The 19,603-nt window shown below is 39.3% G+C and overlaps 1 protein-coding gene across 1 annotated transcript in view; it reads left to right on the top strand.

The window, feature by feature from the left end:
• Positions 1-19,603, top strand: part of ROBO1 (roundabout guidance receptor 1) — a 401,385-nt gene that overhangs the window by 356,436 nt on the left and 25,346 nt on the right. The window contains exons 23-24 of the mRNA XM_081234266.1: positions 2,106-2,250; positions 5,457-5,705. Of these exons, the coding sequence (XP_081090392.1) occupies positions 2,106-2,250; positions 5,457-5,705 (394 nt within the window). The remainder of the gene's footprint in view (positions 1-2,105; positions 2,251-5,456; positions 5,706-19,603) is intronic.

The raw sequence follows: 19,603 nt of genomic DNA, 5'->3' as shown, positions 1-19,603 counted from the left end.
CCCAACTTCAGTCTTTAAGTGCCTCAGAAGCCACATTGAAGCCTCTTCCCTGTGGTCTTTATGCTGTTGCAGCTGTTTGCCAGCTGTTTCCCTGATAGGGGTTGCAGATGTGAGCTCGCTGGTACTTAAGTCCTGTTTTTCTAATTAAAGACGGTTCATTATTAGAACTAACATGTGGCACCACAGCAAGTCATACCACAATGAGAACAAAACCAATTGATCTTGACTCTAGTTTGTTTCTCCAGGAGAGGGTAGAAATATTACTGCCTAGCAACTGGATTAAAGTTGCTGGTAGGTGCTTTTAGCCAAATGTCTCTAACTCTCTTCTGTAATGGATATGGTGTTTGCATTTTACCACCTTCCCTTGTCTAAGGCATGCTGATATGGCATTTTCTAGGCTGTGTTTTGTCACTGATTGAAATTGTTTCTATTTGAATTAAGGATCTTAGAAATAGCTCCTATACCTTTCTAGATCTACTCTTGTTCTACTATATGTGGTTTGATTTTTTTTTAACAATCAAATCTTATCAAACAACTTTTTCTTTTTTGAAGTAAGTAAACCCTAAATTAAGGGAAAATTTTCAAGGATGTACTCTTGGAAAAAGTATATAAAATATTTTCATATTTGATATCTCATGCCGTTTCTTCTTTGAATTCTTAGCCACTTAAAGAGAAAAACATGTCTTAATGGGAAAAAAATGATTCTAGGTTGTTAATATTCAATTGACTTTCTTCATCCCTCAGCTTAGATACATATGTGGTAAAAAGATACAAAGATGTGAAATCTGATGGTAATTAGGGGAGAGAATGAAGCAATTAATTAAGTGTAGGAGAGATTTGTGATGTTAGGCCTTTCAGGACAGATGGAATTGTTACAGTAGATGTATGCCAGGAGATCAAGAGGAAGGCACTGGGGATAGTCAACTCCACAATACATGCATAGCCATTCCAATACAGGACAACTGAGTGGAGGAAGAGAGATTGGAGACACATAAGCAGAAGCCTGACCGTCATAACTTATGAATAACAGCATGTCCCTCAGCCCACACTTGGTGCAGTAACATACCAGTGCAAGAACATCTGGCTTAACAAACACTGCCATTTGAAAATTTCCAAGTGACTTAAAAAAATAAGGCTCATTGAATACACTCAGACTTGGTTTCATGTACCATGTAACTTGGAGCTGTTTCAGAAAGGTTTAAAAAAAAAGATCAAGACAATTCACTGAATTTAAGGGATGATATGAGAAAAATAATTATAGACTCATTGTCTATAATTTACATAAGAATCTAAAATGTATCATATTGGAGGAGGAGGATAAAGACCATTTTTTCCCCAAATATCTTTTGACCTAAAATTATTTTAGAACGAATATACCAAAATGTGCAACTACCTATGTTTAAAGAATATGCCAAATCTAATATCAGAACATTGGGGGACTTGAATAATTGAGCTATTCTGAACTTCTAAGAATGTTCAAGCAACATTATTTCACTCTAAGCCATAATTTTTTAGAAACAGTGGCTAAAAACATTTCTGTTCCTTTTTAAAAATCATTTTTCTGCTTCTTTTGTTGTTAGATATATTAGTTCTTCCAGCAATTATTTTCATCTGCACTTGCCTTTCTGACAAAAACGAGTAATTTCATTGTGCCTAAAACACTTCAATGGACAAGTACAAATTATATATACTCAGTGATTTAATGCAACAGTGGAAATGTAATAGATCGCATCTGTATCATATTGTATTTTAGGTTCCAGCAATTAAATAATAGAAAGGCAATTCAGAAAATATGTCTTCAGCTCATTTGTTTTAGATGATAATCCATAATGCAATTAATTGCTGTAAGAAGATCATTATTAATGATATGACTTGTAAAATTCATTTATGATTTTATTGCTTTTTCCCTATTTATTTTGCAGTTAAACTTGGCAATACTCTGTCTTCTATCGTACAAAGTGCTGTTTAAAATTAATGAAGAAGAGTGTTTATCTCTCTCTATATATGAATCATAAGATCATATTTACAGAAAATAATTAACCTGTGGATAATAGAAAAGATTTAAAGTCCAGAAGTAAAAGACTTGCATTTTATTTCTTTCCAAGGGAGTCAAGGGCACAAGAAAGGGGCACGGACACCCAAGGTACCAAAACAAGGTGGCATGAACTGGGCAGACCTGCTTCCTCCTCCCCCAGTGCATCCTCCTCCTCAGAGCACTAGTGAAGAGTACAGTATTTCCGTAGATGAAAGGTAAGAGGGATTTTAGAACAGAGGTAAGTGGAATAATATGATTCCTTAAACCCATGTTAAGTAATTGTTAAACTCAATCACCAAGGGAGACTGACTCCTAGGGTCCATGAACATCTGTCTCTGAATAAAACATTTGTCTCTGAGCTGTTGATAGCTCAGCACAACTTAAAAACCCTCCTCAGTGTTGCCAAAAAAATGAATTTGCATCTTGGAAGCTTCCTTTGGAACTAAGAATCCTGGATCATGAATACACACACACACACACACACACACACACACACACACTTAAATCTACAACCACACATAGTTTACATATTTATATTTACAAATATTTTACATCGTATACATAGTTTACATATATGATCATGAATATATATGAATTTATATGAGATCACATATATATCGCTCTCTGTATATGATTTTGTATTTTTCAAATATCAGAACTTCTGTTGCACATCTCTAAATCTTCATAAAATAATTGTATGAATTTATACCACAGCCACAGTATCCTGAAAACTGTTTGTTCTTAGATATTATCACATTCTGCTGAAAACTATAGAAATTTAAACTTACTGAATTGTCTCTCTCAAGGATTTAACAAGTGTAAATAATCCACATGACAGCAATTAGGAAGTTAGCTTGCTTCTTCCTCACTCCAGATTCTGTAGAACTGGACATGGTCCCGCCCAACAAAACAAAACAGCAGCTTCACTAGCGTGATCAATGGAGAATTAACACAAAAAATACAAATCGACCTGAAAATACAGTATTTTTTTTTTTTTTTTTTTTTTTGCAATACGCGGGCCCCTCACTGCTGTGGCCTCTCCCGTTGCGGAGCACAGGCTCCAGACGCGCAGACTCAGCGGCCATGGCTCACGGGCCCAGCCGCTCTGCGGCATGTGGGATCCTCCCAGACCGGGGTACGAACCCGTGTCCCCTGCACCGGCAGGCAGACCCTCAACCACTGCACCACCAGGGAAGCCCTGAAAATACAGTCTTTTTAATGACTATTATAGAAATGAAGACTTGTTCTTTCATTCTCCACAACACAACAAAACAAAACAAAACACAGTTTTACAGTTCCAACTATGCCAGGAAACAAAGTCTCCATACTTTAATTTTCCAATCACTGAATTAGCGAGTACTGCACCATTGCTCCTAGGAGAAATGCAGGGTTAGGTTCCTGCAAGCCTCTGGTCACAATATTTTTGTCAGTCCATCCATACATAACCTTGTTTTATGTGTGTTTTTGTTTAAAGACACCCTATTTAATATGTAGTGTTGATTCATTGACATTGAATTCACAGCCAATGTCACTGTAAGTCATTCCTGAACAAGGCTTATCTAATACACATATTTTCTCCATTAAGGCACGTCACAGCCTTCTTGCCCTTGGGAACCCTAGACAGCCCTAAAGCACTACACTTGGGGGTCATTATAAACAGGGAACTCACCAACATAAAGAAAAAAAAGAGAGAGAGAGAGTGAACAACATGGCACTACAGGCCATGAAAAGGAACTGAAACAAGAAGGTGGAGTGTTGTCTTGTTTGACCTCAGCTAGGAATGTATGCATCAGGTGACTCAAATTTTTTGCTTCTCTGCACATGTCCATGAATGACCACAAAAGTGCTATGGGTATTGACTTTGGGTTACAACTTTTTTTAGCAAGTAGTGAATCTGCAAATATGGAATGTGCAAATAACCAGGATTGGCTGTATTTTAAAAAATTTGTTTCCTAGGCTATATTAATAACATTCATTACTATTTTAGTCCACCAAGAATAGGAATAAAATGAAATAAGTTGATATAGTTTAACAAAAAAGATAAAACAAGGGATGCAACTGTGCCCCCAAAAGAAAGGCTGATTCTAACTGGGAAGAATGAAGCTTTCCTGATTTGCTGATTTTGTTTTTGAGCTTAACAAATAAGAAGCTTGTCAATCAAGAGGGGTTTTTTGGACATTGAGACCACAGAGTGATGTGGACTAACATGAGAACTAATATGAAACACATGGTAGAGAGTGAGAGGCAGCTGGGAAGGCAAGTGTAAGCCAGATTATACAGGTACTTAAATGTCTTGTTTAGGTCCTCGTATTTTATCCTCTAGGCAATTACAGAGCCATTTATTACTTTAAAGCAGGTGAGTAACCCGAGAGTGATGCATATTATAATAAAGTAATTTTGGAAGCAATGTGAGGATGGAGAAAAAGGAATAGATTTTAGAGATATTTTTAGAAGTAGAATAGAAATGAAGTGGGGAACAGTTTGAGGTAGAAGAGAGAGAGATATGTCAGGATGAATACAAGATACCTAGGAAACACAGGAAAAAGTGTCCAAGAGGAAGATGGTAGGATTAGTTTAGTAAAAGAAGATACAAAGAAATCATGTTATATGAGCATCAACTTTCCTGATTTCTGGTAAACAAGGCAGGTGGTGGAGAATGAACAAGAGAGAAGGATAACATGAACACAATTTATATAATGCAATAAGTTACTTCCATTCTAATTAATAACCATATGCCCTGAGGTAAAAGAGAAAGTCATGAATGTTCCCCAGATCCATTTAGAGCTTCCACACAGCTCTAGCAGAGGAGTAGAAGGGACATTTTATTGTTTATTGATTATTTGATTTATTGTGTTTTTCATTCAGCATCCTAAATGTAAGCCATGTACTTTATAAAGTACCATGTACTTTATTTTGTGCTCAACTGAAGAAATAGTGATCTGTTATAATTTTAGAGGAAACGTGGGTTGAATTGGACTAATAACTTGATCTCCAATGTACCTCCCTCTGAAGGGATTTTCAAGAGTAATTTTTCATAGATGTTAGCATATCATCTTTGGATTATTTGCAAGACCGTCCTTGAGTCATCCTTTAGAGATCATGTTGAGTTGGAGGGATAGAATATATCAAACACTTTTGGGGTTTACTAAATTAAACTATGTTAAATAGATTTCTTTATTGCATGACTTCTCAGAGCCTGTAATGAGCCAATTAAATTGTAATCCCTCAGAGAAAAAAATGTTATATATAGCAATTCACACACATTTATGACAGTGAACTATTTTTTTTAAACAATACCTTCTTAACGTGGCCAGAAGATTCAGATTTCAAAAGCAATTCAAAGTTGATATTTCACTAACTCTACAAATAGTTTATTTGAATAACCTGAAGTCAATCTAAGTGTCCTTATCATTTGTTTTAGCTATGACCAAGAAATGCCATGTCCCGTGCCACCAGCCAGGATGTATTTGCATCAAGGTGAACTAGAAGAGGAGGAAGATGAACGAGGCCCCACTCCCCCTGTGCGGGGAGCTGCTTCTTCTCCAGCTGCCGTGTCTTACAGCCATCAGTCCACTGCCACTCTGACCCCCTCTCCACAGGAAGAACTCCAGCCCATGTTACAGGATTGTCCAGAGGAGATCGGCCACATGCAGCACCAACCCGACAGGAGGTACGTTGTTACCAGTCTTTACTGACAAATCAGATAATTTCCACCCCTAAGTGGCATTTACAGAATGCTATTACATGAAGTAATTTTCAGGTCACATGAGGCTTTTTTCCAGTATCATCACACAGTATGCCTTGGTAATTAGCATATCAAGTAATATTGTTGATCAGAACATTAGATTAATTGATCCCAGTGAACTTGCAACCATAAAATAATGTGCCTTAATTCTCACCCACTTATGATAATTGCATTCATAAACACGTGGAGATCATGTAGTAAATATATGGGTTGCTAATCTTGTAACATTTTATTGATGATGGGTGATTTTGTATTTTAGTTTTCTTTATGCATGGGCATGTCACTTCTTTAGTCTGTGAAGAATGGATTTTTCTCCTTTTATTTTTTGTTTTTAATAACTTTTTTTTTTTTTTTGGCTGCGTAGGGTCTTCCTTGCAGCGTGCAGGCTTCCCTCTAGTTGTGATGTGCGGGTTTTTTCTTCTCTAGTTGTGGCGCGTGGGTTCCAGGGCATGTGGGCTCTGTAGTTTGTGGCACGCAGGCTCTCTAGTTGAGGCGCATGAGCTCAGTAGTTGTGGCGCACAGGCTTATTTGCCCCGAGGCATGTGGGATCTTAGTTCCCCGACCAGGGATCGAGCCCTCATCCCCTGCATTGGAAGGCGGATTCTTTACCACTGGACCACCAGGGAAGTCCCTCTCCTGTCTTTTAAAATTAAGTCTGCAGAATGATTTGTTCTTTCGTAGCTGTAATGTTACAGAAGCATGAATTTGGTATATTCATTTTGTGTTGACTCAGGTACCTTTATTTTGATTGAATGTTAGGTTGCAGTCCTTTTGTCCAAGCTACTTAGTAGTGTGTGGTTGTGTGTGTGTGTGCGTGTGTGTCTTAGACTTTCTTTAACCTATATGTTCAGCATTGCTAACCAGTACATTTTTGTTCTGCACAAATCCTTCACTTGGCATTTCTACCACATAAAAGCTATTGCTGCATCATGTCAGCACTTCTCTCACTATTGATGATCTTGTTTGTACTATTTTATTGCCCTTGACACATTACATATATATTACTTTCTGTATTCCTAATATCATTTGAAACTGAGTATATTATTTGCCCCAGAAGATCTCCTTCAATATTCTTGAATGAATAACAAATTCTGGTTTATGCTGCTTGAATTCTGTAGGTTAAAATAGAATTTGCAGTGTTTATTAACTATTCTATGAGTAAGAGGTTATTGCCAAATTTAACTCATACACTCTCTAAAATGAAGGAGGCAGTTAAATTTTCTTCTGTGTGACAAGGGGGAAGTTGGATTGCCAGACATGTAAATTTAGTATTATTAACCCATGGAACTTCATGAAGATTGAGAATAAATAAGGCATCTCTTTTCCCTATTATGGTCACAAGCATCTCTGCCACTCTTATTTGGAGAAAATGAGACGCTAATAGAGGCTGTTAGCTCTGAAATACCTCAACATTCTTTTCTCATTCTTTCAAATTACCTATATTTCCTCACCATCCTCCTCTATGTTACACGTGGTACACCCAGTATCTTCTTCCTGACCAGCTCTTCTTCTGTGTTCCTTATGTCATCCTCTTCACATTTCTTGATCACGATCAAAAAGCAGCTTATCAGAGGCACGGACATATAAACACTACCAAAGGTAAGGTAGATAGCTAGTGGGAAGCAGCGCATAGCACAGGGAGATCAGCTAGGTGTTTTGTGACTGCCTGGAGGGGTGGGATAGGGAGGGTGGGAGGGAGGGAGATGCAAGAGGGAAGGGATATGGGAACAGATGTATATGTATAACTGATTCACTTTGTTATAAAGCAGAAACTAACACACCATTGTGAAGCAATTATACTCCAATAAAGTTGTAAAAAAAAAAAAAGCAGCTTATCTATCTTGACTTCTCAGCCTCTTTCTCTTCATTCAATCCTTTCTCTTCACTGTTAACCCTACTGCATTTTTTTTTATTGGCGCATAATTGCTTTACAGTGTTGTGTTAGTTTCTGCTGTACAATGCAGTGAATCAGCTATATGTTTACATATATGCCCTCCCTCTTGGACCTCCCTCCCACCTCACCCCCATCCCACCCATCTAGGTCATCACAGAGCACCGAGCTGAGCTTCCTGTGCTTTATAGCACGTTCCCATTAGCTATCTATTTTACACATGGTAGTGTATATACCTTACTAATTTTTAAACTTTCCTTAGCCTCCCCTTCCAGTTATCCTGCTCTTTTTCTCTCCTACTCTGTAGGATTCTTTAATCACTTCTACCTCCTAAGTCTTTTTCATACCTCAGCACTCTGTGTGCTGGCTTATACCATTTTGCTTCCATCAGGCTTCGGAAGGTAACCTCTTAATCGTCAGTCTAAAGGCTTCTCCGTCTTTATTACACTTACGCTTTCTGCAGTGGTAACAATTTTCTGATTTCTTGTGAGAATTAAATGAAATCATGTATATAAAGTATCTAAAGCAGGGTAAGTATTCAACAAATATTAGTTCCCTACTGTCCTCACCCTTATGCTGTCATCCTTACACTTGGTTCAAGTATTACTTATATTCTGATGGCTTTCACATTGATTTCGCCAGCCCAGCCCTTTTTCTTGAGCACTACCATGATATTTTCACTTGGACAGCTCAGACTACACATGTCTGAAATCAAATTCTTTTTCTTTGCACTTGACCTTTCAAACTTGTTCCTTTTCTTCCTTTATTGGCTATCTTGTTTAGAATCATTAATCCTTATTTATTTGACCAACCTATTAAAAATAAAAGAGCCAAGGGAATAGGCAAAAAAATCACAAAAAAATGGTGATTTTGAAATCAGTGTAATTATCTTATAGTTTGATTTCTTCTGTTATTTTTCTACCATTCCCCAAAGTAAGTTATTCACCAAGTCCCTTCTTTTCTAACTCCAAAATATCTCTTGATTGTGTTCCTATGTTTCCATTCCTAGAATCCCAGGGCAGGCCCTCAGTCCCTGTCTCTTGAAATATTGCTACATCTTTTACCTGATCACCACTTTTCTTCTCTCTCCCTTTTTGTGTCCACTCTCCACATTATCTTACTATACCTCCCAGTCTGGTAATGTTACTCCCCATTCAGAGTCAGCTCTTACTGTTTAGCCCAGTATTCAAAGCCTTTTTTTTTTTTTTTTTTTTTTGCGGTATGCGGTCCTCTCACTGTCGTGGCCTCTCCCGTTGTGCAGCACAGACTCTGGACGCGCAGGCTCAGCGGCCATGGCTCACGGGCCCAGCCGCTCCATGGCATGTGGGATCTTCCCGGACCAGGGCACGAACCCGTGTCCCCTGCATCGGCAGGTGTACTCTCAAACACTACGCCACCAGGGAAGCCCTCAAAGCCTTTTACAATCCTTTTTCCTTTACTTACCTCTTCCCTCCCAACCCCTCCACATACCCTCTTTTCTAATTAGTCTGTTTGAAATTCCCTGTTGTCTTAAACTCACCAACAGCCCATCAGCAATGCCACTCTCCAGCCCACAGAGGGCTAGCAGGAGGGGCAGGCCGCTCTTGCCTTTCATGACTGTCACCCAAATCCTTAGCACCCTCACTAAGCACATGCGTCTTGGCACATGCTGTTTCTTTGATTGCCTGGTGAACAATTCTCGTCTTTCCAAGTCCTGTTTAAATGCACCACCTGTGCAACTTTCTTCTTGTTGCTTGGCAAAAATCAACGAATCTTTCTCTTTACTCTTTACAGTGGTCTGTTCACAGCTCTGCTACCACACTAATCAGGTTTTCATGTTGCATTAGCATTGGCTGTTTGCATCTGTTTCCCTATTTAAATTAAAAGCTCTTTGAGAGCAGAGCTCAAGTCCTCCTCACGTCATTGAGTTCCACAAAGCCTTCTTCAGTAAGTATCTGATGAATGGAATCTGATACTAGAGGAGTCCACTGACTCCCTGCTGTTTTGGTGGGGGTGAACTCAAAGTGAACAGGGATAATTGGGAAATGCATTGGGTGTCTCTGCCCTCAAAATCCTCTTTGACTACATTCAGCCTTTTTTTAAAAGGTAAGACTTTCAGTCTATGGAGGTACAATATTAATAACACTGGGCACTAATATGAAGTAGATGAAAGCCCATTAAACAAAAAACTATTACTGCAGGGCTTCCCTGGTGGCGCAGTGGTTGAGAGTCTGCCTGCTTATGCAGTGGACATGGGTTCGTGCCCCGGTCCGGGAGGATCCCACATGCCGTGGAGCGGCTGGGCCCGTGAGCCATGGCCGCTGAGCCTGCGCGTCCAGAGCCTGTGCTCTGCGATGGGAAAGGCCACAACAGTGAGAGGCCTGTGTACCGCAAAAAACAACAACAACAACAAAAAAACTATTACTGCTCTTTTATGCTGAAGGTATATTCTACATGTTTACCATAGAAATGTTTGAAAATACCGATAAACAAAATGAAAATACAAAAGTACCAATGATCTATGTTGTCAGAAATTGTCACCATTAAGAACTCAGTAAAGATCTTTTTCGTTCTTCGTCTCTACATGTACTCACACTGCTTTGAATTTGTAATATGCCAATATAATTTTATAAGGTATTTTTTTCACTGACCAGTGAATTTTTCCATGCCAATTACACTTTAGATACTCACGTTAAACAAATGTATACTGTAATTTTTTTAAACAGTTCCTTAATATTGGGCATTTAAGTCATGTCTACCTTTTTGATACTATATATCATGCTGTAATTCCCATCTCTAAGTCTTTGAGTCAAGCCTCTTCTCAAACCTTTAACCTATTTGGATGCCTACCCCATCAGTAGATGACTTCTTTTTCTCATCATCCTGCCACTCCCCTAATGATGCACTCATTAAAGATAGACCGGTATTTCTCTACAGATTTCATTCTAGAGAATCAGACCCTTATATCCAAGTACCTGTTCCTGCAAATTTTACTGCTTGAATATCACTCAGAGCAATACATGTATCTCCAGCCATAAAGGCACTTCCCTACTTCCTACAGCCATTTTCTCTTGCCTGTATTACTATAATGGTCCATAAGTGGTCTTTGTTGCCTTTAGCCTTGCCCTTTCTTCAATTGAATCTTCTTGCTGCAGACTGTGCAGAGGCATTTTCCTAAAATGCGACACTGATCAAGTCTCTCCATTGCTAAAAATCTCTCGGTGACTTCTCATTTCCCTTAGAATAAAGGCAAGATTCCTTAATGTAGCAATCAAGGCCCTTTGTGACCTGACCGCTGCGTGCCTTCCTTTGCCTACCCATTGCCACTCCCCTCCTCACTGTCCCTGTTGCCTTCACTCTAAGTTTCTTCCAGTTCCTGGAATGACCAATGCTCTTGATCTTGGGTGGCCTCAGCCTGCAGCGGCTTGAAGAAGGATTTCGGTTCCCCGGCCAGAGACTGAAGTCAGGCCGCAGCAGTGAGAATGCTGAATCCTAGCCACTAGACCACCAGGGACCAGTGGCCGGTGGCAAGGCCAGTGACAAATAAATTTCCACCAAGAGACAGAAAGTAGTGAAACAAGTAAAGTGTTTCTTAGGGGGGGAAAAGAGTACGTGTGAATAGGCACACACAGGCGGGCTCAGAGAGCGAGTTGCACCCTCTTGGTAGTTTGAATCTCTTACATGGGGCATTTCTTCCGGGTTTCCTTTGGCCAATCATCTTGCTTTGCCTGGCTCTGAGTCAGTATTTGGTTTATTTCAGGGTCCTCCCATGTGTGCGTGCACATCTCTTAGCCAAGATGGATTCCAGCGAAGAGGCCTGTGGGTAGGTTGACATCACTTACTATGGGGTGGCGCCCCCCTCCATTTTTGTCCTTCAAGGAGCCTTTCTGTGTGTGTGTAATCGGAAAGGTCTCCTTGACTTTGAGAATGAGGAATATGTGGTCTCTTTATCTCTCCTCTGAGCAGGGCTCAGCTTCTCTTCCCTCCTGCTATTGTCTTCATCTTGGTGTATCTGTCCACAGGGGACAAACTCCAGGTGCTCAGCCTGGGGCCCATCTATCTCCTGCCTCACTCTCACCCACTTTGAGGTCTTACCACTTGCCTTCTTATCTTCCTGGGACACCATTATCCCCTCTCTTGTTTTGGAACTAACACTTACATATCCTTTAGATCCAATATTAAATGGCAGATGCTCCCATTAGAATCTTTCCCTGATGTCCCAGCTCTGAGATTGAAGCCAATTCTATGTGTTCCCACCGTGCCCTAGATACCTTCTGTCATGGAGCTTTGTGAATACTGCATTACCATTGCGTATTTAATTAATTGTCTCCTCCACTAGACTCTAAGTCCCTTCAGGCAAGGAACATATATATTTTATTTAGCTGAATTTCTAGCATAGTCCCTAAGTTCCTGTTTCTATTGCTGCCTACAAATTACACTAAAATATAATCACCTAAAACCGTTTTGTTTTACTTACAATTCCATGAGTCAGGAATTCTGAAAGGATTCACCTGGGCGATTCATCGCCAACCCACAGGGCTTCCTCTGGTCTTTGGGGCTGTGAGATCAACTTTGAAGTGAGTTTCTTCACTTAAATGCCTGACGCTTCAGTGCTCCGTGACCTCTCTCTGTCTCCTCATGGAGTCTTACCCTCCAGGGGCTCTCCACCACAGCCCAGGCTTCTCGTAACATGGCGATCTCGGCGGAGTAGCACTTCTTACGTGGCAGGGAAAGGAAGTTGCCAGGCCAGTTAAGAGCTACACTCAGAACTGGCACAGTCTCACTTCTGCCACATTCTGTGGTCAGAGCTGTCACAGGGTCCACCCAGATTCAGGAACTTAGTACTAAACTCCTTCTCTCAATGCGGGGATGGCAAGTTCTCACCCCAGAAGAGCATTGTGGATGGAAGATATTGTTATGGACATCTTTGCAAAATACAGTCTGCCACAGACTGATACATAGTCAGCTTTATTAAGTATGAGTGTCTTAAAATTGAATCCTTCCATGTCTTAAAGTATAAGCCGTAAACCATTCCCTAAGCCCTTGTCCTTGTGGTCCCTTTGGTCTCAGAACCTAAAAGTTCCTTCCCCATAGTTAGTACACAGTCAGTGTTTAAAGAATGAATACATTTTTTACTTTTATGTTTATTGATTAGGGGCATTATAAATAGTGTAATGTATATGAATAAGAAATTACTGAGCTAAAAGCATTATAACTTTGCAATATTTAACTAGATAAGTATTCCATACTTGCATTATTATGGATATTGCAATTTTGGCATTCTAATTAGCTTCTGAGATATTCCATTTTTTGTCCAAAACTAGATAAACTAGATGACCATCATAATAGGAATCTTCTCTCTTTTCAGACAATAACTATGAAAATAATAAAATTAAATGTATTTACATATACTATTTTCAAAAGTGTCTGGTGCTATTGAGTTTACTGTAGTTGATATTTAGTGAAAAAAAATCTCTTGAAAAGTAAAAGTAAATTTTATGTATGGAACAGGAAATATATAGATATTTTATTACTGTAGATGAACTGAGTATGATATAATTGGAAGGAAAAGAAAGAAGGCCAAGAAAAATTAAATATTTTGTCTGTTTACAAACCAGTTAATGGTTAATTATACAAAGTATTGAAACTATACCAGTTTTAGAAAAAAATCTCAAAGGTATGTATTTTCCCCCTTCCATCTTTTGCCTGGTAAATGCTATGTGGTAAACTATATAAATACCTGCTTTCATAAATTAATGGAATTTTTCCCTTCTTCTCTTGAACATGCTTATGAAGGCATCATTTTTGCAGGAGCCTAGAGTGTTGTGATTAGCAGCCATATAGTTGTACATTATTTCAGAAGACACTGAAACCCCCCAAGGGGGAAAAATTGAGAGGGTTGAGGTTCATTTGTGGCAAGTCCCACTTGAGTGCAGCATCTTGAAATAGCTTTTTGTTTTCAAATAGAATATATTACATATTTCAAACCGTACAGGTTTATCACACATTCCCTGGGCTTACCTTATATACAGCTGGCTTGAATAAATTTTTCTGTCTTTCTTCAGCATTTGCACAGGGTGGTAGTAGTTAAAAGCCAGCCCTCATTTAACATGAAGATGTTTTTGCTTCACAGAATGTGAATTATCCAAATACAACATCCTTTCATTGTGAAGTTGGCTGTCTTACATCCCTTCATTGATGGTCAAAATAGTCCCTTTTGTGCTAAAAAGTCTTACATGTATTTAAAAAAGAAGTTTCTTGTATTTCGGATGTGCCTGCTGACAAAGACTGTAAATTGACTTTTAAGTATGGTATTTTATAACAATCCAAATTAAATAAAGGTTTTCATCCTGTGTGTGTAACACACTCCATATTGAAACAATTATCCATTATAATCTCTTAAATAACTTCAGCTTTGGCATATTCTTCATGTTCCTTCTGGTGCCACACACAGATGCATTAGAAATGACCCAGAAATCAAAAATAACACATTACACTGAAGAACTGTGTATGTGTATATATATTACATATGTATATATATATGTGTGTGTGTGTGTATGTGTGTATATATGTGTGTAATAACAGCATTCTTAGAGGAAAGGCCATGGCCTTGGAAATGGAATGTGGGATTAAACTCTAAATTTGATACATACTAGTTGTGGGAACTTTGGCAAGGTCCTTAATTTCAATGTCCTCTGAATTTCAATCTCCTCATCTGTTAAAATAATAATAAAATAAGTACCCTGGAAAGTTGTTGAGAAAATTAAATGAGTTAACACTGTAAAATACTTAGCTGCAAAGTAGGTGCTCAATAAATTAGTTAACTGTAGTATTTTAGTAATCATTCATTTTTAATGCTTTCCATTTGTGTTAATAAAACATGTTTATTGAAATGTCTCAATTCATTGGGATAAAAAGCACAACACTTTTTTCTTCGAACAACTGCCATGCCACCCTAACCACTGTGCTATATTGAACTTCCATTTCCCTCTCTATAGCAGGTCCCTAAGTTAGATCTTGACCAGATCCTATCTGGGGTTTTTTTGTTTGTTTGTTTGCTTTCTTTTTTTTTTTGGCGGTACGCGGGCCTTTCACTGCTGTGGCCCCTCCCGATGCGGAGCACAGGCTCCGGACGTGCAGGCTCAGCGGCCATGGCTCACGGGCCCAGCCGCTCTGCGGCATGTGGGCTCTTCCTGGACCGGGGCATGAATCCATGTCCCCTGCATCGGCAGGCGGACTCTCAACCACTGCGCCACCAGGGAAGCCCCTTGTTTGCTTTCTTTTAATTTAAGACTCAGTCCTGTTAATTTTAAAACCATAGTCATGCATTTCCAGATTTTTTGCAGATTGCACGTGCCTGTGGCCATGGTGGCATGGAGTAATGGGCGTGTTCTGTTTTTAATCACTTCCTTCCTCACTCTTCCCAGTGCATTCTCCCAAGTGCTAAGGCAAGGAAAAGGGCACATAAAGAGAGCAAAGTAGATGAGGATCCAGTCTTCTCTTTGGTTAGCCCGACTGACTGTTCTGTCTCACCTTGCTCTATGAGTATCACAAGAAAGGTGAGGGAAGGGGACTGGCACCAACTTCCTCCACTGATGAAGGACTCAATCCTGGACAGCATCGCTAGGCATTTGTAGTCCTTGAACCATTTAGCCACATCTTCAGGTGGACAACCAGTCAGTGGCATTCATGCCATATCTCTCCTAGTCTCCCAAGCCATAGGGTCACCAGATTACACTAGATCCTAATGTCACTCTCCCTCCAACACTAGTGCTCAGGTTGGTAAACATATTTGGAATCTATCCTCTTTACTTCTCAGGAGCACAGAATTTGATGAGCTGCTGTCATGACTCTTCCAAATGATATTCCCCTTATGTCATCTTTTTAACCTTGCTTAGAGAGCACTGGGACTGTTGAGCACATCACTAAGTAGTCCTCCAAGTGGAAGTCACTATATGAGTCCCTTTTTTCAGACACTTTCCTAATTAGGAGTTAATCTCTTGGCATTCTCCAGCCATGGGAATAGCTTATTTCCACAAACCTTGCTTTCCGCTAACGTCCAAACGCTCTCTACCTTCTCAGTCATCTTATATTCACTGTGTGTGATGGTGTTGGAGGGTAGGAGGACTGCTTTTCACTGATGTTCCCCAGCTCTGTGGAGAGACGGTTGAAACCAGGTATTGGTAACTGTGAACTTAAATTGTAGGATACTGCTTTATTTTGTCCTGAACTTTGGCACTTAACTTCCAGAGCATCAAGAAAAACACCTGTAAGCATTTTGTTAAACAGGTGGAATAATGGTAAAAGCAATATACTTGCAAATAGCTAATAATCTTTATAAGTGAGTAATTTGGAGAAAAACTGCTCTTGGCTCTTAGACCTTTTTAACAGACTAAAATCTAAAGGAAATTGTGTCATATGCTCAATGCATAATTTTTTAGTCCTATAAAATTCTACGCTCTATAGTCAAAATGAATGAGTCCATTTGCTTACGATGGTGGGAGTGGCAATGAAGGAAATGGAAAGGAACATGTTTGTATTTTTATGGAGCGGCCTGTTTCAGGACTGATGTCTGCTGTCTTTGGTCATAATAAGCTGTCAATTATATTCCATACACTTTAGTACAAATACATAGGTGTCAATTTTGAAATAGGTATTACTTACCCTTGTTTTAACTGAATGTAATCGAAAAGATAAAACGTAAGGAGACTTATAGATAGATGAGTATATTTCTATTAAGCTTTAATCAAAAGGTAGCCCAGCGTGCTTAAAAGTACCTCTGGGGCTTCCCTGGTGGCGCAGTGGCTGAAAGTCCACCTGCCGATGCAGGGGACACGGGTTCGTGCCCTGGTCCGGGAAGATCCCACGTGCCGCAGAGCAGCTGGGCCTGTGATCCATGGCCGCTGGGCCTGCGCATCCGGAGCCTGTGCTCCGCAACAGGAGAGGCCACAACAGTGAGGGGCTCGCGTACCGCAAAAAAAAAAAGTACCTCTGTTTTTTTTTTTTAATTTATTTTTCAGTTTTTTTTAATTAGTTTCTGCTTTATAACAAAGTGAATCAGTCATACATATACATCTGTTCCCACATCCCTTCCCTCATGCACCTCCCTCCCTCCCACCCTCCCCATCCCACCCCTCCAGGCGGTCACGAAGCACCGAGGTGATCTCTCTGTGCTCTGCGGCTGCTTCCCACTATCTATCTACCTTACGTTTGGTAGTGTATATATGTCCATGCCTCTCTTTCACTTTGTCACAGCTTACCCTTCCCCCTCCCCATATCCTCAAGTCCATTCTCAAGTAGGTCTGTGTCTTTATTCCCGTTTTACCCCTAGGTTCTTCATGACATTTTTTTTTAATTCCATATATATGTGTCAGCATACAGTATTTTTCTTTCTCTTTCTGACTTACTTCACTCTGTATGACAGACTCTAGGTCTATCCACCTCATTACAAATAGCTCAGTTTTGTTTCTTTTTATGGCTGAGTAATATTCCATTGTATATATGTGCCACATCTTCTTTATCCATTCATCCGATGATGGACACTTAGATTGTTTCCAGCTCCGGGCTATTGTGAATAGAGCTGCAAGGAACATTTTGGTACATGTCTCTTTTGGAATTATGGTTTTCTCAGGGTATATGCCTAGTAGTGGGATTGTTGGGTCATATGGTAGTTCTATTTTTAGTTTTTTTAGGAACCTCCATACTGTTCTCCATAGTGGCTGTACCAATTCACATTCCCACCAGCAGTGCAAGAGTGTTCCCTTTTCTCCACACCCTCTCCAGCATTTATTGTTTCTAGATTTCTTGATGATGGCCATTCTGACTGGTGTGAGATGATATCTCATTGTAGTTTTGATTTGCATTTCTCTAATGATTAATGATGTTGAGCATTCTTTCATGTGTTTGTTGGCAGTCTGTATATCTTCTTTGGAGAAATGCCTATTTAAGTCTTCTGCCCATTTTTGGATTGGGTTGTTTGTTTTTTTGCTATTGAGCTGCATGAGCTGTTTATAAATTTTGGAGATTAATCCTTTGTCAGTTGCTTCATTTGCAAATATTTTCTCCCATTCTGAGGGTTGTCTTTTGGTCTTGTTTATGGTTTCCTTTGCTGTGCAAAAGCTTTGAAGTTTCATTAGGTCCCATTTGTTTATCTTTGTTTTTATTTCCATTTCTCTAGGAGGTGGGTCCAAAAGGATCTTGCTGTGATTTATGTCATAGAGTGTTCTACCTATGTTTTCCTCTAAGAGTTTGATAGTTTCTGGCCTTACATTTAAGTCTTTAATCCATTTTGAGCTTATTTTTGTGTATGGTGTTAGGGAATGATCTAATCTCATACTTTTACATGTCCCTGTCCAGTTTTCCCAGCACCACTTATTGAAGAGGCTGTCCTTTCTCCACTGTACATTCCTGCCTCCTTTATCAAAGATAAGGTGACCATATGTGCGTGGGTTTATCTCTGGGCTTTCTATCCTGTTCCATTGATCTATCTTTCTGTTTTTATGCCAGTACCACACTGTCTTGATTACTGTAGCTTTGTAGTATAGTCTGAAGTCAGGGAGCCTGATTTCTCCAGCTCTGTTTTTTGTTCTCAAGATTGCTTTGGCTATTCGGGGTCTTTTGTTTTTCCAAACAAATTCTGAAATTTTTTGTTCTAGTTCTGTGAAAAATGCCAGTGGTAGTTTGATAGGGATTGTATTGAATCTGTAGATTGCTTTGGGTAGTAGAGTCATTTTCACAATATTGATTCTTCCAATCCAGGAGCATGGTATATCTCTCCATCTATTTGTATCATCTCTAATTTCTTTCATCAGTGTCTTATAATTTTCTGCATACAGGTCTTTTGTCTCCTTAGGTAGGTTTATTCCTAGATATTTTATTCTTATTGCTGCAATGGTAAATGGGAGTGTTTTCTTGATTTCATTTTCAGATTTTTCATCATTAGTGTACAGGAATGCCAGAGATTTCTGTGCATTAATTTTGTATCCTGCTACTTTACCAAATTCATTGATTAGCTCTAGTAGTTTTCTGGTAGCATCTTTAGGATTCTCTATGTATAGTGTCATGTCATCTGCAAACAGTGACAGCTTTACTTCTTCTTTTCCAATTTGGATTCCTTTTAATTCCTTTTCTTCTCTGATTGCTGTGGCTAAAACTTCCAAAACTAGGTTGAATAAGAGTGGTGAGAGTGTGCAGCCTTGTCTTGTTCCTGATCTTAGTTTAAATGGTTTCAGTTTTTCACCATTGAGGACAATGTTGGCTGTGGGTTTGTCATATATGGCCTTTATTATGTTGAGGAAAGTTCCCTCTATGCCTACTTTCTGCAGGGTTTTTATCATAAATGGGTGTTGAATTTTGTTGAAAGCTTTCTCTGCATCTGTTGAGATGATCATATGGTTTTTCTCCTTCAACTTGTTAATATGGTGTATCACATTGATTGATTTGCGTATATTGAAGAATCCTTGCATTCCTGGAATAAACCCCACTTGATCATGGTGTATGATCCTTTTAATGTGCTGTTGGATTCTGTTTGCTAGTATTTTGTTGAGGATTTTTGCTTCTATGTTCATCAGTGATATTGGCCTGTAGTTTTCTTTCTTTGTGACATCCTTGTCTGGTTTTGGTATCAAGGTGATGGTGGCCTCATAGAATGAGTTTGGGAGTGTTCCTCCCTCTGCTATATTTTGGAAGAGTTTGAGAAGGATAGGTGTTAGCTCTTCTCTAAATGCTTGATAGAATTCACCTGTGAAGCCATCTGTCCTGGGCTTTTGTTTGTTGGAAGATTTTTTATCACAGTTTCAATTTCAGTGCTTGTGATTGGTCTGTTCATATTTTCTATTTCTTCCTGATTCAGTCTTGGCAGGTTGTGCATTTCTAAGAATTTGTCCATTTCTTCCAGGTTGTCCATTTTATCGGCATAGAGTTGCTTGTAGTAATCTTTCATGATCTTTTGTAT

The sequence above is a fragment of the Mesoplodon bidens genome, assembly GCF_964165515.1.
Source record: "Mesoplodon bidens genome assembly, chromosome: 5".
NCBI classification, from domain to species: Eukaryota; Metazoa; Chordata; class Mammalia; order Artiodactyla; family Ziphiidae; genus Mesoplodon; species Mesoplodon bidens.
Note: the sequence above shows the minus strand (reverse complement) of the source record. Positions and strands in the feature narration are given on the sequence as shown.